This window comes from Talpa occidentalis, unplaced genomic scaffold (genome assembly GCF_014898055.3).
Source record: "Talpa occidentalis isolate TD23 unplaced genomic scaffold, MPIMG_talOcc4v2.1 talOcc4.7, whole genome shotgun sequence".
Classification (NCBI taxonomy): Eukaryota; Metazoa; Chordata; class Mammalia; order Eulipotyphla; family Talpidae; genus Talpa; species Talpa occidentalis.
The window spans coordinates 87562632-87588745 of record NW_023605083.1 but is presented as its reverse complement, the minus strand read 5'-3'; the positions used below and the strand labels follow the sequence as shown (position 1 = coordinate 87588745).

Here is a 26114-nt window from a genome sequence, read left to right as displayed (position 1 = left end):
CTGCTACAAATCTCATTATTTACCTCAAATAATGATAAAAATAATGAATTACATCATTTGGCAAATCTCACAAACATGTTTTTTAAAAAGCTGTTTCAAATGATCTTCTCTCTTGTTTTGTTTGAGTTACACTGTCCTTTCCCAATGTCTTCATATTAGCAGGTTTCAAACTTTTTGGTTTCAAGAGTCCTCCTTTTATCATCTTAAAATTTATTGAGTATGCCAAGGAGTTTTCCTTTGTATGTTACAGCTATTGATACCATCACATTACAGCCCTTATGGAAAACAGCAGGGAGGTTCCTCAAAGAATTGAAAATAGATCCAACAATTCTACTTCTGGATATCTACCCAAGGGACATGAAAATAATAATTCAAAAACATATTCATGCCCATGTTCATTGGAGCACTATTTGCAATATTCAAGGCATGGAAACAGGCTAAATGATCATCAACAAATGACTGGATAAAAACACACATTTTATATACAAGATGTGTGTTATATACACAATGGAATACTATTCAGCTGTTAAAAAGAAACCAGTGAAATCTTACCATTTGTGACAACATAGATGGAACCTGAGGTGATTATGCTAAGCAAATTCAATCAGAGAGAGACAAATACCAAATGATTTCACTAACATGTAGAATATAAAGAAATAAATAAAATACAACACAACGACTTGGCCACACAACAAAATGGTTGTTACCAGAAGGGCAAGGAGGAGGGTGGGAGAAATGAGTAGGGTGGGGATCAACGATAGTGGCGAATGGTATTAGAGCTGTTGTGGTAGAAGTAGTGTGATATATATCATTTATTGAGGTGCTTTGTTGAGGCTATTTAAGTTATGCCACTGAAACTTATAAAGTATGGTAAACCAGTGTATGTCAATAAAACAAACCAACATTCTCCCATAATCAAGGGTGTAAGCTTTCAAAACATTTCACTCTCCCCGTCCCCACATCCTTGGGGACACTGGTACAAGGAGGCCCTCCTCTCCATGTCTTACACCCCAGTCCACAGCCTTCAGGCTTTTCTCTTCACACACTTCCTTTCAATAAAATGCGGCTCCCTCTGGATCTGCTCCATGCAATCTATGTTGGTCTCTGAGGTCCAAAGAGGACTCTAGGTTCACCCAACCTCCACACTCTGGGTGTATTGTCTTTCTGTTAGGTGTCCCTCTTGGATTGAAGGAAAGAACTCCTTTGTTGCCATTTGGTTGATATCTGTGAGCCTCAAGGGGCCTCTGAGACCTGGGACTCGATTGCAAAGGACACACCAGATGGGGGACTGCTGTCAGCAACAAGCAGTGATTCTTTATTTTTCTCAGCATGATTATATAGGAATTGTGAACAAGGACATCTGTGTTTTATCATTAGTCAGAGAAAACAGACCTTGCCCCGCACGCCATGTATGTGAGCCCTCAGGCTTATCCGGACATGCCTGTCCTCATGAATATCTGCTGCATTAAGTAACGACTGAGGAGACTTCCAAGGATGGCACAAGTACAGGGCATCCCTCCCAGGTGGTTTGCCATCCTGACACATGCGAGTCTGCTCAGAGTTTCTGTCAGCCCTTTTCCCTGTCGTCCTCAGGTCACCTCTCCATCATCCTTATGCAACAATGTCGCCAATGTCTCATTTTTTAAAGCTACAATTTGGGGAATTCCTCTCTCATAATTGCTGAACCATTGTCATTTTCCACACAAATTTCCACTTAGGTGGGAAGCTCAAACACCAAAACTTCATTTCACAGAAGAGGAGAGTAGACTCATCTAAATTGGCTGATTGTAGCTTCCTGGGTAACATCCAGAGGTTTTTCTCATGAAGCTCTTCAATGAGTTTGTTCCATGCCCTCACCCTTGACAGCCATTTTGCATTCATTTTCAGTCTTGGTATGGAATTGTGAATTTTATACTCTATAAATAAAAATTGCAAGTCCAAATTATCTTTTTAAAACACATTTTTATTGAGGTAAGATCAATTTATGAATTTGTAGTAGCTTCAGATTTACAGGATTATAATTCTATGTATGTACACACTAACTCATGACCATCATCTAAAGTCTACTTTCCATAAATCACCATGCAACTGACCTTCTTCACCCAATTTACCTGTGTCACCTCCATAGTCATCGGGTAACAATACATATATCCTCTATCTAAGAATCTGTTTCTCTTTTATTTTATTTGATCTTTTGCTTTTTCTGTATTCCACATATGAGTGGAAATATATTCTCCATCTGACTTAATTCACTTAGTGCAAGATCCTTAAGTTTCATTCATATTGTCACAAATGGAAAATTTTCATTTTATTATGACTGACGACTATTCCATTATGTGTGTGTATGTGTGTCTGTATCACATATTTTGTACTCATTCACCAATCAATGGAGTTTGAGGTTGTTTCCCATATCTTCACTACTGCAAAAATATATCTGAAGTATGTTTTTGTCTTTATTGAAGCAGGATTCATTCATTCAAGAAAAAGAAGGTTGAGAAGACACAAGTTTCCTTTTTGTGAATGTGACAACAAGCATTCACAATCAGCCATGAGGTGGGCAGATAAGAAAGAAAACAATTGTTAGAATAATATGGAACTTAAATTGATTTATCTTTTCATTATATATTGCTCATAAAGCTATTTATTAAAAATAAACATGCCTGTATTTTTGAGTGCCTTCTTTTAATGTTTATAAGGATTTTTGACTGATAACTTCGAGACTATAACTGTTTAGATATTATTATTATTATAGGAAAAATATACTTTCCACTTACTGTTGTAAACTATCTGCCATCCAATATTGAACTTTCTTGCTAACATTATGATCATTAATACATCTTCCATGACCTTACCGACTGAGTTTAAAACTAGCTTAAAAGGCTACTCAGACTTAAAGAATGTAAACATTGCAAAAGACATTTCTCCTTGTGAAAAGTTATTTCAAGTAAAATAAAACTAAGGTGAAATAAAATAAGTAAATACATAGGCAACTCTTAACAGATTATGCTAAAGTAAATAAGCAACTCTTAATAGATTAACAAAATGCAAGACTTGATCTCCTCAAAAATAACCAACCCACACTGGGGAATTGAGCATGGGGATATATAAGGCCCATGTGGGATTCAGAAATAGGACACTTGAGAAAAAAATTACTCTGAAGTTTCTCACTGATGACACAGAACATACCTGTAGTTTCTCTGCAAAGTTACTGGCCTCTCAAAAAGGGGACTTGCCCCCTCAGAAGTCTCCCCAAAGCTCCCTTCATGTCCTTGTTCCGCAGGCTGTAAATGAAGGGATTTAGCAGAGGAGTCACCACTGTGTACATTACAGCAGCTGCTGTATTCTTTTCTACTGAGTTGGAGGAGGGAGAGGTTGAGGGGAAAATATAAGCCCTGATCACCGTTCCAAAGAACAGGGCAACAACAACAAGATGCGACCCACAGGTAGAAAAGGCCTTGCGCCTCCCCTGGGCAGAGGGGAGCCTGAGAATGGCTGTAACAATGCGGATATAAGAGATCAGGATGAATGTAAAGGGACCTAAACTGGCTGCTCCCCCAAGCAAGAGGACGGCAAGGTCATTGATCTTAGTGTCAGAACAAGACAACCTTATCAAGGGTTCCACATCACAGTAGAAGTCAGGAATAATTCTGTTAGAGCAGAAGGAAAGTCGATGTGTGAGTAAGGTCTGGACCATAGCAACAATATTTGTAAGGGTCCAGCAGACAGTGATCAGGATGGTGCAGCGGCGGGGACTCATGATCATCGTGTAGTGGAGAGGGTGGCAGATGGCCACGTAGCGGTCATAGGCCATTGTGGCCAAGAGAAAGATGTCCATGTCCCCAAAAGTCAAGAAGAAGTAGAGCTGACTCAGGCATCCCGCATAGGAAATAGATTTGCTCTGGGTCTGGATGTTCATGAGGGCCTTGGGCACGGTGGTGGAGACGAAAAGGATGTCTGCACAAGACAGGCTGGCAAGGAAGAAGTACATGGGCATGTGGAGACGTGTGTCGGTGGCAATGGCCAGGATGATGAGCAGGTTGCCAGCCACAGTGACCAGGTACATCCACAGGAACACCAGGAAGAGCATGTGCTGTTGTTCTGGCTGATCTGACAGTCCCCAGAGGAGGAACTCAAAACTGCTGGTCTGGTTCCTTTCTTCCATAATCCCAGAAGTCAACATGGATACTTGATTGAGACTCACTAAAATTCTGTAAATAATTTCACTGTAAATGATGGATTAATACGTCGTTCTCCATACTCTTGAGAAGAAAGAATGACCACAATGTAGATGTACAGATCACCTCCTAGAACAATTGAATATTTTTATTGAAACCTACTAATTGCAATGCTAAGAGTAATAATAAAGAGAATTCAAATAGAGTCATTGTTTCATTTCTTACACTATTCTCTGTCCCAAATTTCTGTACTGTGGTTTTCTTTTCTTTAGGAAAGTATGAATCTTTCATTTATTAATTCCATAGATATTAAGTATCAACTCTGAACTTGGCACTGGGTGAGGTAAATAACATAATAGTAATCTTACCCTCAGACAAATTCAAATCCAATGGGACAGACATAACTGAATATACTAAAATACTATAGCATTTTGATTCAGTGTTCTCAACCCATGCAGCTGCCTTCAAATCATTCTCATAGGCCAGTGTTTACCTGTTTTAATCTATCATGACCAAAAGTCAATATTCTAAAGATACAGTTTCATATTATCCAATCTGTCAGGAACAAATACAACAGTCAAGCAATTATTTAGTAAAGATATATAAAGATAAGTCTTCAGTTTTCTGAACACACACATACACTCTCTTCTGATAAAAATCAGACTGCAGTAGAAAAGGAAGATTTTTTGAGTCCTAAATGTAGTTCAGGATCTTGCCAGTGGAGGTGGGCAGCATATTGAGGCAAAGTTTTGAACAAAAGCCAGGCAGTCGAGCCTGGACAGGTCACGGATAGGGAGTAGGAGCTCTGAACATGAGGTGGAGGAGGGATTGTAGACTGAGATAAAGATGTAAGAGAATTGAGGGCCAAATTTGGGGATTTTGAGGAGTGTCTGGAACATTATTCTGTATACAATAAGGAGCAACTAATGTTGATTCCAATTTGATGTTAGTGCTTGAGTAGCACCATAAAACCCTGTTCCTTCCTCATATGTGGAAACAAGTTAGGGTTGGTCATTCAGATGGAGAAAAAGAAATCACCTTTGTTACTAAAAAATAATAGGTTAGAGAATGTTCCTGAGCTGTCACTGAGTTTTTATTTTTTATAGTTTTTTTTTAATTAAATCTATTTCCCCTTTCATAGACTTTGTTGAACAACATGGACCTCTCTCATAGGGGGACAAGCCTAGCCTTACAAAATATAAAATCTGGACAATCAAAGCAAAAGTGGGCTTCCTGACTGTAATGAGAAATAAAAGCTGAAGCCCAAAATAAAGCAGTCAGATAACTCACTCTGGGCAGGACTGAATAAACCAGTACAGAGGCCAGGACTGGTAGTTTGGAAAGAAATATCAGGTGTTTGGAGTGAATGTTCTCCATAATGAATGAGGCAATCACACATGGGTGAGTTTTCTAACTATCTCTGAAAGGTAAAGTTCTACATGTCTGCCTATGCAAGTATCCTTTACTACATAAAACTTCACTGATCTTTTCATAGACAAATCCTTGCACCAAACATCCACAATATTATGCCTATAGTATAAGTAGATTTTCGAGATAAGACAACTAAACTGAAATAGAACAAGCATTTAAGGTTTAATATTTAATATTTAAGTGAGCACCCCTGAAGTGCAGGAAGACCCTCACCTAGCTACTGAAAAAGCAAATCATGGGCATCCCTGGTGGCGCAAGGGGTTAAGTCTCGGCACTATCTGACTGTCACCAGCCACTGAAACATGATTTTGATCCCTGGCCAGGGAGCTAACCCACATGGCACAGCAGACCTCTCACGTCTCACCTGCTGCTCCCCTCAGCAGTGTATTTCAGTAGATCTGCCTGTTCTGCTCCGTACTCTGTTTCTGGTGAATCTTCTCACCTCCCACACCTCTGGCCTATACCCAAGTTCTTGTAAGCATAAATAAATAAATCTTAAAAAAACAAAAGAAAATGAAAATTGTATGCCTCGGAAAATCATGCAAAACAGCCAAACACATAATTGTGAGACACCCTACAGGAGTCTTCCTAAACATTAATGTGCATATAATCATTGTGGTCATACAAGTCAATTCAGATTCGCATTCAGTGCTACTGCAGAAGCACCTAAGAATCTGCATTTCTGACCAGTTCCAGGTGATGCGCATAATAACTTGACTTTGAGAAAGTGGAGACTGGGACAATCTCTTCAATAAGTCACTATTGTGAAAAAATGGATTGGTAGAGATGAATAAATTATTGATACAAGAGGGTTCATGGTCCTGTCACATGCAAGATCCCCTATTAGATTCCTATCTTGACAAACCAGTTGAAAGGACACATTTACAAAATAGTGAAGAAATGTGAATATACACTGGAAGTGTATAATAATAAGGTACATTTATTAATTGGATTAGTGTGAAAATGCTACTAAGGACATGTAGAAAATAATTTCTTAGAGATGTACCTGTATATATTTTTGGAGTTGATATTTAGGGATATGATGTCATAAAGTTTATAATGCACTTGCAAATACTATAGCATAAAAATATAGATTTACAAAATCTACATAGGGTGCAGATATTGCTAACATGGAGACTCCAGAAAAGATCATCTGTTTTATAAAACACACTTAAGATAGTCCCAAAAATTCAGATATGTGAGACAGAAATAAAAAGAAAAAGAACGGAAATGATAATGGAAAACCAAGATTCACCCAAGGGGAAAAAGAAGCAAAATATGTATGAGTCTGGTACAAGTTGTACTAAAATGGAAGTCCTGCATTTGAAAACTTATGATACTGCAGTGATTGTGCCTGTAATGTTTGAAGGATGAAAGACTGTCATCTCCTGGAATGTCCAATTTTTGAATAATTACTGAACAATTATAAATAATAATTAACATATAATGAGTCTTACTCTCCTGAACAACTCCCAAGTTAGTTGTATTATCTTATTTTAACTTCACTTTCTAGTATAATACAAATTCTTAGACTACTATCCTATGATCTTATCTTTGACCATGTCCAGGCAAATCATTCTCATATCTCAATAGTTTCAAAGCTTTTTCTCTCTCCAAAGAATTTTGCCATAAGAAAGAGAAGAAGCCATTTCTAGTACTAGAAGAATGATATTCATTCATTCCACAAAAGTTACCAAGTGATATTTGTGCCAGGAACAGTGTAATAATCTCAGGAAATAGTTACTATTAATATAGAGAAAACTGGAAAGGATAAGTAAACATTTATAATAGATATTCTCCACGTTAGTAAAAATAAGTTAGGAAGAGAAAAAAATTCATTGCAGCAACAACAAACCTATGCAACAGTAACCAGTCCATAAAGTAAACCATAAGAAGAAAACCTAATATTTACTAAGGGAAATCAACAAAGATAAGAAAAATGGAAAGATACAATCACCATGTTCTTAACTAACAAGAAGTTACTGTCATGAAAATTCAAATCCTGGACCTCCTTGGTAGCACAAGGGTTAAAGTCTCAGCACTATCAAGATATCCCCAGCCACTGCAGCCTGAGTTCCATCCCAGCCAGGGAGTTAACCCACGTGGCATAGCAGACCTCTCCAGTCTCCCCCGCTACTCCTCTCAGCAGTGCATTTCAGTGAATCCCCGTTTTGTTCCCCACTCATCTCTAGTGAATCATCTCACCCCCCAGAACCTCCGGCTTACACCCCGGTTCTTGTATGCATAAAATAAAAAAAAAAATACAAATCCTCCCCAATTGAAATACTAATGCAGTGGCACTCAATTGCTGAGTCTCAAATTTTAAGCCTCAGCACGCTGACACCCAAATTACTATCCAGCATGTTATTATGGTTATTAAATCCACAGCAGTCTCCACTTACTAAGATTCTCTTGTATGTACTTACTTTTGCTTGGTCCTTTTTCCTCCATGACAGCAAGTTCCTGTGTGACTTGAACACCACTCACTATACCTTTGCCTCATACAGTGGAGGAGGCAGACTAGAAACTCAGTTTATACATGTAGCCTCCTGGAAGAGAGGGCCACACTGGAAGCCATAGGAGAGGATATTTAGTTCAGCTGTGTTGGTCAGGAAGGGCTTGCTGGAGGAAGCTGCATCTGAATGGAGGCAAAAAGAGGCCCAGAATGCTCAGGACATGAGAGTGGCCAGAGTGGCTGGAGAGGAGAGGAGAGGAATGGAGGGTAAGGGGATGTGTGCATGGATAGAAGGGGAAGATAACCATTCCTCATTAAAATGATGTTTGAAGTTGGTTTAGTAATACAGGGAAAAGGTGGCACAGGCGGTTGAGCACTGCACTGTGAAGCTGTCCGCAGCCTCTGCAGTGTGGGTTTGATCCTGGCCGGCAGGTGAGAATCCCACATGGAATCTCTCTGGTGAATCCTCTCACCCTCCCGTACATCTGGCCTGTACCCCGGTTCTTGTATAAAAATAAATAAATCTTTAAAAAAAATACAGGAAGAAGCATACAATATAATATTAATTGAAAGCTATTTGAAAAAGTGTTAAAAGGTGTAACAATTTGCAACATCACAAGGTAAAACGGAAAACCAGCCTTTGTGGGGTGTAAGGCTCTGTTTGGCGGAGTCCCCATCACCATCACCTCTAAAAGAGGGAGGACCGCATCCCCAGGAAGCTGGGGAGATGCTTCCCGACTGAAAGGAAGACAGAGTGGACAGCCTGCACTGCACCTCTACTTTCAATGCTCTTTCCATTACGCGGGAGGGGCGCGGGGAGTGGAGTGACCTCTGAGGAGTGACAGGCAGTAACCATGGAGGGGCAGAGAGGACAGAGAGAGGGGAGGAGGGGAGACAATGCTTTGAAACAGAAAGAGCCTAGACCCCAGTGACTGGACAGAGGCACCAGGATGCAGACTTCTGAGTGTTGTGTCCTGTCGTCAGGTCGGGGAAGATCCCAGCACACCTGGTTGGATGCTTGACTCTCCCAGACCTGAGAGTCCAGTTCAGGGCAAGTTTGTCAGCCTGACTAATGAGCATTTCCTAAAAAATATTTTCTGCTAGAGGTTCCAAGCTGAGGAAAAAAATGACAGAGTGAGAACAGTGTGAAAGGAACTTATTTTAGTGGGTCCTTCTCAGCACCCTAACCTAGAATGCTCCCCAGAGACATTGTTACCATCTGGTGCTAACTGTGGAAGCTGAGACTCAAAGGGGCTGAGTGAATTTGCCCCAAGACCACACACTGATATGGTCTTGGGGCAAATATATCAGCAGGATCTGGATTGTTCTCTGCTCTGGTGACTCCTCATGCCAGGCACCAGTGTCCTATGCTCAGTAGGAGAGAAAGGCCAAGAAGGACTGATGTTTGGTGTCAGATGGCTTCCTATTGGACAACTGGTTGTCCATTCTAATTCTGTCCTCTCTAGCGGTGGATCTTACAGATGTGTCTCCCGAGTTCCCTTCATCACTTCCTGTCCACACTGCTGTCTCCCTGTGCCTTGTCCACTCACCAGCATCATCAGTCTGACACTCTGCCTGCTCTGTTAGCATCACTGTGATGCTATCAGCCTCTTGAATACAGTCTCCCCTTAATCCCACACACTTGTCCTCATCTCTGGACATTCGCAATTGTCTTTCCTGCAGCCTGGAGCACCCTGCACCTCCGCCTCCCACCCTTCTCTTTTATTAAGTCTTTCTGATTTCTGGGATCTTAAAATAAACATCCCTTGGAGGACTTCTCCGTCTTCCTGCACCTTCTGACAATTCCCATGTTAACCTTCATTGCCCCCATTTAACACCACGTTCGGAATTAGCGGTCAGTAGTCACAGAGGGACAGATTCATGTAGTGGGAGGACTCCAGGAGACTCAGTGTCTCAAGAGCATCCCTGCAGGAAGGAGCAGGGAGAAGAGACAGAAGGGGCTTGCTCTTCGTGCTGTCAGCAACAAGTCCCAGCAAATGCAGACAGGAGCCCAGATGGGGGCTGGGGAGAGGGAAGGGTGAGCAGCACTTGAGCCAGAAAGAGGAGAGCCTGGATCCCGGACGGTGCTCAGACTCCCACCTTCCTTCCTTCCAAACAGTGCAGGTGGCAACATTTGCTTTTACTTTGTCAAGTGCTTAGGTCTTTTCTAGCTGATTCTAATACTTCCAAGAATGAAAGCATGTCTATTCACCTTCATATCCTCGCTGCACCTAGCGCATTATTCCGTGTAGCACCAGGGGCTGTACTGGTTTGTGCCCCGCCCAACCGTGAAGCTTACCTCCTTGCCTGTGTCCATCTTAGTCACCGTCACCAATGACCATGGCCTCTTCTTCAACCCTCTACATCACTAGGAAGGTGACATAATAATCTGCCTAAGTACTTGAGCCTGACCTTTTGGAAGCTTTGAATATAGTAAGAGGCTCGTGTACAGGCTGCCTACCTCTGCCCCAGCAAGCTTTTTGTACCCCAACTGCAACAGAGCGCAGACAGGGTGTTTCTCTTCATTAGCATCAATAATGACCCTAATATTCTCGGTCCCTGCTATAAAGTAATTGTGGTGATTATTTATTTCCCAGGTAGCCACAGCCTGAGCGTTCTCTGGGGTCTTGAGGGAGACTGAAGCTCAGTAATTGTCCCATGACCAATACATTCTCTCAGGAGCAGATTCTGGTAAGGGGGAAAGATGTGTTCCAGCAATACTCGGATTTGGGATTTTCCTCTAGTAAAATTATTAACTGCCTGTGTCTAAGATTTGATCAGAGAGTCACATCTATCCATCCAGAAATATCAGCCACTGATATATGAAGTGACACTCTTTAAAGTAAGTCATAAGAGGGCTCTGAAAAAATTATTTCCTGTTGGGATTTAATCACTCTTGAAACAGTAGACTATATATAAATCCAAGCTTGTTCCAATCTAAATTCCATTTTATATATGCTTTACGAGGGGCACCATAAACATGGGGGAGTGGAGGTATAGAGAAGGAAGAGAGTAGGACCCCAATGGCATCTGGGCTAAGGTCAGTGGACCTTGGGGACTCAGGGGACCAGGGTTGTGGGCTCCAGACAACATCAGACTGAACAAGCTTGCTGCTCTACCTTAGATCCTGGACCAAAGTGGCTCCTGGGTCACCAGTAGCTGCCTTCCCTAGAGGGAGTGTCCAGCATTGGTCTTGAAGTGCAGCTGCTGCTGCCATGTGATCAGAGCTGAGATCCAACACAGAACTACCTCACCAGCATCTCTGCAAACAATGCTTTCTGTGCTCTTCCTCCAGGAAAATACTATGAAATAACATTTCATAGTATTCTGTAATGTCATAGAAAATACACAAAGTGTTAGAACTCATACTTCTTACTTTTTGCATTAACACTATAATCTTTATGACTCCTTCTCCTTGCTGTGTGGACACCCAGTACTTTGTTTCTTTCACTTCCTAGCCTTTTTTGGCACAAATTCAGAGTAATATCCTAAAAGTATACTTTGAACCCTATATTTTCCTATTGAAATCATTTCAAGAATAATCTACTACAATTAGAGAAAATGAAAATATCCTCTGAGGTCTTATCTGGTCTTACTATTGCATATTTATAAAACCTCAACCAATATCCTTTTCTGTTGTTCCCCAATCTTCAGCCATATTGTATCAATCTCAAATATCTGAATTTGCAAAGGTCTTTCATTTCAGAGCTTTTGCCTTTGCTTGCCCCTTGCCTGGAGACTCTTCCCTCAACTATTGGAATGACATTCTGTTTTACAGATTTTGGTTTGGGCCTTGGATTAACTGTTTAATTTGGCACAACCATTTTGAAGAGATAGTAGCAATATTAGTCATCTTGCGTCAGGTAACCTGGAAACGACGTAACATAATTCAAGGGAATTATGAAAGTGGCTTATTATAGGAGTGCTCCCGGAGGACAAGATGGAGGTAAAAGAGATATGAACTCAGCAGGTGAGCTTCAATTCAGCCTGGTGTTAAGGGAAGCTCTGAATCAATCCCATCTGGAAGTAAGGAGCGACCTCGTCTACTCAGTGTCAATCAGTCTTTGGTCACCAACTGCTCTCCTCCCTCCCAGGGCTGTAAGGGGGAGTGCTTATCCTCTGTGTAGGGAAAGAGGATTTATGACTCAGTGGCAGTCATCATTCATAGCGGTTCGGTGGTGTGAATGGGTGAACTACCCTAGCTCCCATTTCTCTAGATAGACTGCATGGAAGAGCGAGAGAGACAACATTATCCCCAAAGAAGAATGTTTCAATCACCACACAGTTATCATCAGCCACTCCCATTGCTGTCACTCCACCAGGAAGATGTTCTGACCACTAGGAAGAAGAAATCTGATTAGATTATATTCCAACAGTCTTGAGGATTTGGAGAGTAACTGAGTTCACCTGTTTTCATCAGCTGCACCTGGTAGGGTTTTAACTGCCATCCTGATGCCCATGTAGCAGAGATGGCAGGTTTCCGCCTAATGCTAGGTTTTTGCTTCTTCTATACAAATGCATTATTAGCTGGATATATGGGCACCAAATAACATGAATACATATCCAAAACTCAGTTATAAGCAGGTGACCCAAATGGGATATAAATGAAAGAGGCAATTCTCCCAGATTTTGGCCTCAGTGGGAAAAGTTGTGTCATCTAGTTAATCCCCTCCATTTTTCTACTGGTTGAAATGAAGATCTACTGGCAAATGCTTAACAGCCATCTTTAGATGTGACATGAAATGCTCTTTGAGGTTACCAGTAAATCAAGAGGGAAACATTTGAACCCGTGATGATCAATTATACAACCATTAAATATCAGAACTGTGTTTTCACCTGTCATGAGAGATCCATAATGTTCAGCGTTTTAAAGCTACACAATTTGGGAACTTATCTATTACAATAACCAAAACAGTCATTTTCCCCACAAAATCTGAGATCAATAGGACAAATAATAATTTTATTTTGTAGAATACTAGTTTTCTACAAAGTAAGAGGAGAGCCTTAGATTAGGATCTTAACTCCTGGGCACCAATCTGAGGCTCTTTGCTCATAATGCTCTCCAATGATGTAGTCTCATGGCTTCAACTCTAGGCATGACTTTGTACTCACTCTAAGTGTTGTCACACATCTGTGAATATTACTATAGAAATAAAATTCATAAACTAATGATCTTTGATTCAGTTTTTGTTGAAACTGGGGGATACAAGTGTGAGCAGAAGGAACCTTAGGAGACACAAGATTCCTTTACTGCAACTGTGAATACCAGTATTCACAGTCAGACATGGTTTACACAAATAAAGAAGAAGGTTAAAGAATAACTGTACACTAGTTACACAATATTTAACTTACAATTATTTGTCTTCTTGTTATCAGTTGTTCATAAATCAATTCAGTGAAACTAGCAAAGAAAATTCCTATATTGTTGAGAGCATTTTTCAATGGTTGCAGAGATTTTTGACACATTATCTTGATGCAATAGAATTACACTTCAAGGTATTTACACAAGGCACATGAAAACATAATTCAAAAACCATATGGCTGCATATGCTCTTGCAGCACTATTTGCAACATTCAAGGCATGGAAACAGCCTAAATGATCATTAACAGATGACCGGATAAAGAAGATTTATATACATGATGTGTGTTATATACGCAATGGAATACTATTCAGCTATTAAAAAAGCCAATGGAATCTTACCATTTGTGAAAACATAGATGGAACCTGAGGTGATTATGCTAAGCAAATTCAGTCAGAGAGAGACAAATACTAAATGATTTCACTAACATGTGGAATATAAAGAAATAAACAAAACACAACAAAACGACTTGGCCTCACCACAAAATGGTGGTTACCAGAGGGGAAAGGAAGGAGGGAGGGCAAAATGGGTAGAGGGGAGTCAATGATAGTGGTTAATAGTACTAGAGCTTTTGAGATGAAGTAGTTTGATATATATGCATTTATTCAGGTGTTTTATTGAGGCTATTTAAGCCATGCCACTGAAACTTATGAAGTATGGCAAACCAATGTTATGTTAATAAAACAAACCAACATTCTCCCATAATCAAGGGTGTGAGCTTTCATAACATTTCACTCTCCCCTCTCCTGGGACCCTGTCTATAAAGGAGGCCCCGCCCTCCATGTCTCACACAGCAGTCCATAGCCTTGGGGCTTTTCTTTCCACACACCTCCTTTTCAATAATATGTGGCTCCCTCTGGATCTGCTCTGTGCAGTCTGTGTTGGTCTCTGAGGTCCAAAGAGGACTCTAGGTTCACCCCAACCTCCGCACTCTGGGTGTATTGTCTCTCTGGTTAACTGTTAGGTATCCCTCTTGGATTGAAACAAAGAAGCTCCTTTGTGGCCATTTCGGTGACATCGCCAATGTCTCACTTTTTTTTTAAAAAAAGATTTATTTATTTATGCATACCAGAGCTGGCATACAGGCCAGAGATGCGGGGGGGTGAGGGGTATTCACCAGAGACAATGGGGAACAGAACAGGCAGACTGAAATACACTGCTGAGGAGAGCAGCAGGCATGTCAGGAGAGGTCTGCTGTGCCACGTGGGTTGCTCCCTGACTGGCCGGGGATTGAACTCGTGCTGCAGAGGCTGCGGATTGCTTCATAGTGCTATGCTTAACCCCTTGCGCCACCAGGGAGGCTCCATGTCTCACTTTTTTTTTTTTTTTAATAGAGGCATGTTTTATTTATTTGTTTGTTTGTTTTGTTTATACATGCACTGGGTACAGTCAGAAGCGCGGGAGGGTGAGAGAATTCACCAGAGCCAGAGCGGGGAGCAGAGCAGGCAGAAGGACCAAAGTACACTGCTGAGGGGAGCAGCGGGCGGCAGGAGAGGTCTGCGCGCCATGTGGGACCCTCCTCCTGGTGGCCGGGGAGCAGCTGGGGATCGAACCGGCGCCTCCAAGGCCGCGGGCAGCTTCGCAACCCAGCGCTCAACCGCTGCGCCACCGGGGAGGCCCTCCATGTCTCACTTTTTTAAAGCTACAATTTGGGGCATTCCTCTCTCATAATTGCTGAACCATTGTCATTTTCCACACAAATTCCCACTTAGGTGGGAAGCTCAAATATCAAAACTTCACTTCACAGAAGAGAAGAGTAGACTCATCTAAATTGGTTGGAGGTATTTTTGTTAGTATCTAGCTTCCTGGATAACAAGCCAGAGAATTTCCTCATGAAGCTCTTCAATGAGTTTGTTCCACGCTCTCACCCTAGAAAACGATTTTGCATTCATTTTCAGCCTTGGTATGGAATTGTGAATTTTATACTCTATAAATAAAAATCTTAAGTACTAATTATCTTTATAAAATACATTTATTGAGGTAAGATCAATTTATGAATTTGTAGTAGCTTCATATTTACAGGATTATAATTCTACATATGTACACACTACCTCATGACCACCATCTAAAGTCTACTTTCCATAGATCACCATGCAACTGACCCTCTTCACCCCATTTACCTATGTCACCCTCCATATTCATCTGGTAGCAATGCATATGTCCTCTAAAAATTTGTTTCCTTTCAGTTTTGTTTGATCTTTTGCTTTCTCTATATTCCACAAAGGAGCGGAAGTACATTCTCTATCTGACTTAATTCACTTAGCCCAAGATCCTTAAGTTTCATTCATAAATTGCCACAAATGGAAAATTTTCAATTTATTATGACTGACAACTATTTCATTGTGAGTGTGTATGTGTGTCTGTATCACATCTTTTGTACTCATTCACCCATCAATGGACTTTAGTTTGTTTCCCATATCTTCACTATTGCAAATAAATATACCCTAAGTATATTTTAGTCTTTATTGAAGCAGGAGTCACACATTCAACACAAAGAAGGTTGAGAAGACACAAGTTTCCTTTACTGAATGTGACAATCAGCATTCATAATCAGTCATGAGTCAGGCAGATAAGAAAGAAGACACTTGTGCCATAATATGGAATTCATTGACTTATCTTTTCATTACAGATTTATTGAAAATAAACATACCTGTATTATTGAGAGCCTTCTTTTAATGTTTGCAAAGATTTTTGAATGATAATGTTGAGACTATAACTGTTTACATAACTTCCTATTATTATAGGAAAAATATACTTTCCACTTATAGTTGTAAACTATCTGCCATCAAATATTGAACTTATTTGCTAACATTTTGATCATTAGGACATTTTCATTGACCTTAATGACTGAGCATTAAAACTAAACTTTTAGATTTTGAATATTGCACAAGACATTTCTCCTTGTAAAAGTTATTTCAAGTAAAATAAAACTAGGAAAATTAAAATAATGAAACTAGGAAAATTAAAATAATGAAATAAATAAGCAAATCCTAACAGATTAAAGTAAACAAGCAATTCTTAACAGATTAACAAAAGGCAAGTCTTGATTTCCTCAAAAATAACCAACTCATATTGTGGAATCGAGGATGAGGGTGGCACACAGCACAAGTGGGACTCAGAAATGAGACACTTGAGAAAAAAATTTCTCTAAAGTTTCTCACTGATGGCACAGAACACACCCGTAGTTTTTCTGCAGAAGTTACTGCCCCCTCAAGAAGGAGACTTTTCCCTTGAGAAGAACCCCTAGAGCTCCCTTCATGTCCTTGTTCCGCAGGCTGTAAATGAAGGGGTTCAGCAGGGGAGTCACCACTGTGTACATCACAGCAGCTGCTGTATTCTTTTCCACTGAGTTGGAGGAAGAGGTTGAGGGGCACAGATAAGCCCTGATCACTGTTCCAAAGAACAGGGCAACAACAGCAAGATGAGACCCACAGGTAGAGAAGGCCTTGCGCCTCCCCTGGGCAGAGGGGAGCCTGAGAATGGCTGTAACAATGCGGATATAAGAGATCAGGATGAGTGTAAAGGGGACTAAAATGGCTGTTCCCCCAAGCAAGAGGAGTGAAAGATCATTGACCTTGGTGTCAGAGCAAGCCAACTTTATCAAGGGTTGTAGATCACAGTAGAAGTCAGGAATAATTCTGTTAGAGCAGAAGGAAAGTCTAAGTGTGAGTAAGGTCTGGATAATAGCAACAATATTTGTAAGGGTGCAGCAGACAGTGATTAGGAGGGTACAGCGACGGGGACTCATGATCATTGTGTAGTGGAGAGGTTGACAGATAGCCACGTAGCGGTCATAGGCCATTGTGGCCAAGAGAAAGCTGTCCATGTCCCCAAAAGTCAAGAAGAAGTAGAGCTGGGTCAGGCATCCCCCATAGGAAATAGATTTGTTCTGGGTCTGGATGTTCACAAGGGCCTTGGGCACAGTGGTGGAGACGAAAAGGATGTCTGCACTGGACAGGCTGGCAAGGAAGAAGTACATGGGCATGTGGAGACGTGTGTCAGTGGCAATGGCCAGAATGATGAGCAGGTTGCCAGTCACAGTGACCAGGTACATGCACAGGAATACCAGGAAGAGGGCACTTTGCTGCTCTGGCTGATCTGACAGTCCCCAGAGGAGGAACTCAAAGCTGCTGGTCTGGTTCCCTTCTGCCATGTTTCAAAGTCACAGAAAGACTTTCACCGAGACTCTTTAAAATATGCTGAACATGTTTCTCTAAATGGTCGATAAATGTGCCATTTTCTTAAATCTGGAGAAGACAGAAGGATGTTATGCATTTCTGTTACTCAAACCATATATACAGTGTTTTCAGTTATTGAAATAAAGTAAATAATACAATGTACTAGGAAATATGGAAACACAATTTAAGAGACTTTTAATAGAGTCTTTTTATTTCTCTATACTCCCTTTCCTAAATTTCTTAGGTTTAAATTTCTGTTAGTTCAGTTGTACTTTTAGGGGAGTCACGAATTTCTCATTATTTCGTTTCTTAGATACTAAGACCAACTCTGGAGCTGATACTGTTCTAGATAAATAGTACAATAAAATCCTTAACCTTAAGAATTTTCATATTAAAATGGTTTATTAAAATCTGATAAAATTTGAGTCAGTGTCTTAAAGCTCTAATTAAGTGGATACCCACTCTCTGATCCCAATTCAAGGGTGCAAGCCAAGATTTCAGGAAGCAAATGGTCTGATCCTGAGAAGAGGTTACTTTTGATTAAACACTATTTCTGTAGGAAAATAACATTTGAAAACTCTCTCCTTCAGACAAACTAGTAACTTCAAAGAATGTCAACTCCAATATTTATGACATTGCTAGCACTCTCAGTTCTCAGAACATTATGCTCTAAATATGGGAAAATTTACAACCCTCTCTCTCTTTGTTTTCCTCAAAGCATAGGAAACATCAGATAGATGTATTTATTAAATCCCTACCCAGATTTTCTTTGTAGAAATCCTTGGAATGTTTCGTGTAACCATCTTGCACACTATGTATAATGCTTGTTGAAAAGCTCAGAATTCACACAGCTTTCCCAACAGTAACTGGGGGTTGTTTCTGGAGGTTGTTCCTGGGCTCAAGTTCTCCGTTTTATTCTCTAATTAGCTCACTTACTTTCACTTTCTACAGTTTATTTAATCTGGCAAGGGTTCTCTACCTGATGCTGTCTCAGGTGCCATGCTTTACCTGTTCTGACTTGTATTGACTTTCAGACATAGTTTCACATTATCATTGTGCCAGAAATAAGTTCTTAAGCAGTTATTTTGGAAAGATATATTGTGACAATTTTTCAAGCAATGAAGAATGAAACCAAGAACTGGTTCCTAGAAAAGATGAACAAAACGACAAACTTTTCATAAGACTCACAAAGAAAAACGAGATAAACCTCAAATACATAAAATTAAAATCAAAAGAGTTTCCTGCCCACCATGTGTAGGGCCAGGGTGCCAGGTGCCAGAACCTAGAGCCACCTCTTCAGCATACAGGGCGCCCCATCTCCCGTCATGCACCACACATGTTTGTGGAATGCCTGGCGCTAAACCATTCTTTGAGGATCTGTTTATGGGGTTTGGCAGGTATCAGAGCAGGATCTTTACGTATTGTATAAAAGTCAGCCCTCCACACAAGGGTTTGAAAGTAAGAAAGAAAACAAAAGTTAAAAAAAAAAGTATTGAAGGTAGGACAGAAGAGAAATACAAAGGATCATGAGAGAGTACTATGAAATGAAAACATATATGAAAACAAATTAGATAATCAGGAAGAAATGAACAATTCTAACAATCTGCATTCCTGATTCAAATCAGAATCAGGAAGAAATAGAAAATCTGAATAGACCAAATTTGAGTTAAAAAGTTATGGAAACAATAATCCAAAGTCTCTTCCCAAATAAAGAGCCCAGGACCAAACAGCTTCATTAATGAATTCCACCAATTTGTCAAAGAATAGCTAATACTTATTCTTTCAAAATTTTCAGAAATTGAAGCAAAGGAACACTTCCAACTACGTTTTCTGAGTCCAATATTACCTTGAAACCAAAGTCAGAAAAGGGCATAATGAAAAAAGAAAACTATAGACCAATATCTCTGATGAGCATATTCAAATATCTTCAACAAAATACTAGCACACTAAATTCAATAATATATTAAAGTTATCATACACCATGATCATTAGGATCTATAAGAGAGATAAATCACTCTATAAAATGGGTAGAGAAAGAATGTGCACCAACACAATAAAGACTGCATCTGACAAATCTATAATTGGCATCCTATTCAGAGGTAAACAACTATAAAGTTTTCCTTAAGACCAGGAATTAGAAAAAAAATGTTCATTATAACCACTGGTATTGAACATAATATTGGAAGTCCCAGTCAGAGCAATTAGGCAAGAAGAAGAAATAAAAGGTATCCAAATGATAAGGTAAGAAATAAAGTTATTATCTGTATATGTCCTGATAATATACTAAGAACATCCTCCAGTCTCAATTAAAAACTATTAGAAATTATAAACAAATACAGCAAAGTGTAAAAGTACAAATATATAAAAATATATTGTAATTCTATAAGTAAACAGTGATTTAGCAGAAGCATAAATTTAAGAAAACAATCCCCTTTACTATTTCATTGAAAAAAAAAAAACTTATGAATAAATTAACCAAGGACGTGAAGGACCAGTATACTGAAAACTGTGAGACTTTGTTAAAAGACATGAAGACAAAATAGATGAAAAGATATTGTTTTATCAACTGAAAGAAATAACAGTGTCAAAATGGCAATCTTGACTAGGAGGAGCCACAACATGGGGGAGTACTTGACTTTAGGCAAGCTTGTCCTCTAAGAACAACAAGAAATTAATTATTGCCCATATGTAAGTCTTACCAGGTCATCTCCTGTCATCACCTGGATTGACCCACACTTTTTTTTTCCCCTGACATGGGCTTGGTTGCTTGCTAAGATGTTGAAGAGGAGAGAGGGAAGGGGAGCTATGGCCACTGGGATGGTCAATCCTGGTAGAGGAACAAACTAGAGGAGAGCATATGCATGCTCTGTTGCACTGAGGCTGGCTTAGGTGACCTCCACAGTGAGCATGAAGTAACCTGCCGCTTCCTGACTGAGCCCCAGGACTGAGTGTTCAGTCCCCAAGGATCTAACTGATAATTACACCCATGGGCAGCTGAGCACTATCCCAAAGCCATTCTGGAACTGAAGGATAGTGAAGCTGGAGTGAAACCCACAGAGACCCAAAATTCTGAGGCAGAAGCTGGGAAGCTGACTCCAGGAACAGGTTGGAGCTGATTCTGGTTGCAGAGACAGAAGCAGCAAACAGGGAAAGCAACAGGGTTTCTCAGCCTGGGCTTGCTGTCCCTCACCACAAGAGTGACTCGAGTCTCTCATTTTGGACTCCCACTATACCACACTGGCCCCTTCCAACTACCTTGAAAAACAGACAAAAAAACAAAACTAAACTAAACTAAACTAAAGTCACAGCTCCACCTACTGAGAGAAAAACGTAGGACATCGTTAAGAAAAGCTCGACCTAGGGAATACAGGATAGGAGATATTGAAAAAGGATTATGTTCCAGAGACCAAAATTAATGAATTGGAGGAATAGACAATATTTAGAAGAAATATCATGAATAAAATCAGTACACTTGAGATTCGCAGTTAACTACATAAAAGCAGGTTAAGGATGTCAGAACAGAGGAATAGAAGTTCTTCATCAAGAAATTGAGATTATGAAATGAGTCACAGAGAAATGCCAGATATTAGGGATATAATGAAAGCCCTTAAGACAACTATGGAAAATATATTAAGTAGGCTTCATCTTTCTGAGGAAAGAATTATATATTTGTACATTTATAAGATAAAAAAATGTACAAATAACTCAAGTAGAACAGAAGAAATTAGAGTTAAGAAAAAACTGTGAAATGTCAAACTCCAGTAAAAAAGGAAACATAAAGACAAAGAATACCCCAAAAGATGAAAAGAGAGAAGGAAACAGAGATCCTATTCAAAGAAATAATAGCTTAGAAATTCCCAAGCATAGGACCGCCCCCCTGGTGGCGCAGCGGGTTGAGCACAGCGCTGTGAAGCTGTTTGCAGCCTCTGCAGCACGGGTTCAATTCCCAGCCAGCCAGGGAGAAACCCACATGGCAGGGCAGACCTCTCCTGTCTCAACCGCTGGCTCCCCTCAGCAGTGTATTTCAGTCCTCCTGTTGTTCTGCTCCCTCTCTGTCTCTGGTGAATCCTCTAACCCTCCCATGCCTCTGACCTGTACCCCAGTTCTTGTATAAAAACAAATAAATCAGGCCTCCCCTGGTCGCGCAGTGGTTGAGCGCTGGGCTGCGAAGATGCCCGCAGCCTCTGCAGCGCCAGTTCGATCCCAGGCCGCAGGGCAAGGGTCCCGCAAGGCTTGCAAACCTCTCCTGCTGCTCCCTGCTCCCCTTAGCAGTGTATTTCGTCGGTCTGCCTGTTCTGCTCCCTGCTCTGGCTCTGGTGAATTCTCTCACCCTCCCGCACTTCTGACTGTACCCAGTGCTTGTATAAATAAATAAATCTTTAAATAAATAAATCTTTAAATAAATAAATAAATAAATCTTAAAAAAAAAGAGAGAGAGAAATTCGGGCCTCCCCTGGTGGTGCAGCGGTTGAGCGCTGGGCTGCAAGGCTGCCCACAGCCTCTGCAGTGCTGGTTCATTCCCCGGCGGCCAGCGAGGGTCCCACAAAAAAAAAAAAAAGAAAAGAAACGAAATTCCCCAGCATAAAGAACTAATCATGGATGTCCAAGAAATTACAGACATGGAAATTTCTAAAGGTGAAACAACATAAACCAAGAAAAATCGTCATTAAATTACCAAAAGTGAACAATATAGAAAAATACTGAAGACAGCTAGGAAACAATGGTATGTAACATACAAAGGCACTTTGTAAAGCTTTTGTCAAACTCAGCATAATCCATAAAGGCTAGAAGAAAGTGGACTGACACATTCATGATTCTAAAACAATTAAAACTGCCAGCCAAAAACAGTCTACTCTGCAAAATTATTATTAAAATATGATGGAGATATAAAGGCTTTCACAGACCAACAATAGCAAATGAAGTATACCACCACCAACCTGCCTTATAATAAATTTTTCATCATGATAAGGAAAAAAATAGAACACAAAATCTTGTTTATGTTTCTTAATAATTCAGGGTCTTTTGTGGTTCCATACATGTTTCATAATTGTTCAATTTCCTTGAAAAAAGTCATGGGGTTTTATAGATAATGTGTTGAATCTGTAAATTGTTTTAGGTATGTGGCCATTTTGCGATGTATGAGCACAGTATATTTTTCCATTTCATTGTGTCTTCCTTTATTTCCTTTTTCTTATAGTTTTCGATATATAGGTCCTTCTCCTTCATTAAGTTTACTCCTAGGCGGGGGTGCAATTGTATGGGGAATATAACCAAAATGATAATGCATTCATTGTGCAAAAATGAAAAATGATGTAAGAATTATATAAAATAAAATATTAATTAAAAAAATAAATTCATTAAAAATTAAAAAAAAAGTTCACTCCCAGGCATATCATTCATTTTTGTGTGATTGTTAATAGCATAGTTTCCTTTATTTTCCTATCTTCTGATACATTGTTTGCTGATTTTATGTATTGACTTTGTATAAAGAAAATAAGAGAACTATCCACCACAGTCAAGTTGTTTTCATCCCAGGGATGCAATATATATAGATAGATAGGTATATATTGAAAATATGTATTCAACAGGATTCAACATCCATTTATAATAAAAAGTCTCAATGAAATGGGGATAAATGGAACATCTAAACACTATAAAAGTCACATATGACAAACCAAGAGCCAACATGATAATTGTAAAATGCTGAAAACATTTCCACTAAGATCAGAAACAAAACAAAATCTGTAGGAATTGATTGATGATTTCAAAGAAGTAGTAGGTTACGCAACCAACTTACAGAAATCAGGGACCTTCCTTCACACTAATGATGAAACATCAGGAAAAGACATAAAGAAAGCTACTGCATTCACAGTACCACAGCAAACAATTACATAATAAAGAATAAACAAACAAGGAAGTAAAACATCTGTAAAATAAAAACTACAATACTTTGTTCATGGATGAGAAGAATGCCACTGTTAAAATTTCCATACCACCGAAATTCAAACAAATTCAAAGCACTCTACATCAACATTGAAAGCATTCATAACATAAATAGAAGAAATGGTCCTAAAACTTATGTGGAAACACAAAAGATCTCAAATAGCCAAAGTGATCCTGAGAAAAAAGAACAAAATCAATAGTATGATATTTCCTGGTTTCAAAATACACTACGAAAACATAGCAATAAAAATAGTATGGTTTTAGCACAAAAGTAGAAGACACAGACGAGGGGAACAGAACAGAGAAACTGGATCCCTATCTCACAACATTGCACAGACATTAACTTGAAATGGAGACAGAGGAAACATAAGACATACCACAAAACGCCAGAAGAAACATAAAAGGACCTCATTGATAGTGAGTGGTCTTGGCAATAGTATTCTGGACATGATGACAAAAGCAAAAACAATAAAGTCAACAAATAGGACTACATCAACAAATGGGGCTACATCAAACACAAATAGCTTCTGGCCAGCAAAAGACAAAATATCATTCCACAAAATGGAAGAAAAATTTGTAAACCACTTATTAGATAATGGGTTAATATGCAAAATATATAAAGAATTAACAACTTAATAATCAAAACCAGACAACTCAATAAAAATGAACAAGAAAAAAGACATTTTTTTTCCCATAATAGTCATCAAAGTGGCCAAAAGGAACATTAAAAGATCTCAACACAGTAATCACCAGGGAAATACAAACCAACACCACAATAAGATACCACCTCAAACCTGTTAGAATAGCTGTCTCAAGAAGACAGAAAATAGGTGCTGGCAAGAATATGGTGAAAAAGGAACCCCAAAAACTGTTTGTGGGAATGTGAATTAATCTAACTATGGTATCACTAATGAAAAACAATATGGAAGTTCCTCAAGAAATTGAAAATAGGGCCTCCCTGGTGGCACAGCGGTTGAGTGCTGGGTTGCAAAGCTGCCCGCCGCAGCCTGTGCAGCACCGGTTCGATCCCGGGCCGCCAGGCTAGGGTCCCACATAGCACACAGACCTCTCCTGCCACCCACTGCTCCCCTCAGCAGTGTACTTCTTCGTCAGTTTGCCTGTTCTGCTCCCCGCTCTGGCTCTGGTGAATTCTCTCACCCTCCCACGCTTCTGACTCTACCCAGTGCTTGCATAAATAAATAAATAAACCTTTAAAAAAAAAAAAAGTCTAAAATTCAAATACTGATTATGTTTAAAAAAAAAAAGAAATTGAAAATAGATCCATTCTGGGTATATACCCAAAGGAAATGAAAATAGGATTTTCCATTTTTATCACAATAATGTTCACAATAGCCAAGATATGGAAATAACCCCAAGTGCCCATGAAAGTATAAAAAAGACATGGCATAGAAACACAATAAATTTTATTCACCCATGAGAAAGGAGGCTAGCCTGCCATTTGTAACAACATAGACGGACCTTGAACACATTATGATAAGTCAGGAAAAGACAAGTACCATATAATATAGTTTATATGTGAAATCCAACAATCAAACTTGGAAACTGGTTGATAACCAGGGGGCAGGGGATGGATAAACTAATGGCATTTAAAGGTACAACTTATAATAAGTATTAGATAAGTCACAGAGATCTAATGTACAGTATAATGAATATAGACAGTAATATTGACCTGTAATGATTAAATATAATAAGTATTGCTTCAATGGCAATCATTTTATGACATGTAAGTGTATCAAAGTTATATGTTCTACATCTTGAATGTATGAAATGCAGCAATTTTATAAATTAAGAAATGAAATCACAAGCCTTAGTATGGGGGAAAAGATTTTTAGAGATGAATGCTAAATATTTAGCATAGGATGTTTAGAGTTTACTTTTAAATATTTCAGCATAAGATGTGCATTTACAAAATTTGCATAGGGTATGATAACATTAACATGGAGACTACAAAAAGGATCAGCCATTTTCTAGAGCAATTTACTATTTCCTAAAAAAATTCAGATAAAATTCAAAAAGATAAAAATAGTGAGAAAAGAAATGATATTTTAGGAGTGGAGAACTGAGATTTAATCCAAGATTTAAAAAAAAAAAGGGAAATATATGAGTCTGATGCAAATTGTACTGAAATTGAAATAAGAGAACTTCATTTGAAAATCTAAATTGTTCTCTGATTTTTGCACATAATTATTGAAGGATAAATAATCTATGAATTATCATAACCTGGAATATTTCTATTTCAAAAAATAAACATTGATCAATCAATTTTAAATAGCAATCAACATACATTGAGGAATTGCTCTCCAGAACAATACCCAAAGTTTACTTGTATAATTTAACTTCACATTACGGGATGAAGCAGAAACTATAAGCTTCTTTGCAGATGTGGACATTCACATTCAAACAAATGAAGTAAAACTATAACATGTCAAGTTCACAGTTTTAAGTGGTAGACCCAAGTCTTAATCCAAATCTCTCAAAATTTAAAACCTTGACTCATATCAAGTTGACTCTGCCACTGTTCTTCTGGGTGATCTACATTTTCTCTCTTCAA

At 39.2% G+C, this 26114-nt stretch overlaps 2 protein-coding genes across 8 annotated transcripts in view; both read right to left on the bottom strand.

Annotated features, from left to right (window-relative positions):
• LOC119232357 (olfactory receptor 1P1-like) overlaps positions 1-26114 on the bottom strand; it is a 251030-nt gene that overhangs the window by 61375 nt on the left and 163541 nt on the right. For 4 of the 7 annotated variants that reach the window (XR_008549515.1, XR_005122053.2, XR_008549514.1 and 1 more), the window contains exons 8-9: positions 8033-8244; positions 3187-4304 (exon numbers count right to left, since the gene is read on the bottom strand). Coding sequence is in view for 1 of the 7 variants with exons in the window: in XM_054688974.1 (XP_054544949.1) it covers positions 3206-4180 (975 nt within the window). In the remaining 6 variants the exon portion in view is untranslated. Of the gene's footprint in view, positions 1-1988; positions 2511-3186; positions 4305-8032; positions 8245-9540; positions 9617-10360; positions 10384-26114 lie in introns of those variants that run through there. The other 3 variants (XR_008549518.1, XR_008549517.1, XM_054688974.1) reach the window with 3 other exon arrangements.
• LOC119232358 (olfactory receptor 1P1-like) lies at positions 16621-17574 on the bottom strand. Its single transcript, XM_037494354.1, has one exon. It carries the CDS (start codon positions 17572-17574, stop codon positions 16621-16623), a length of 954 nt encoding a protein of 317 aa, XP_037350251.1.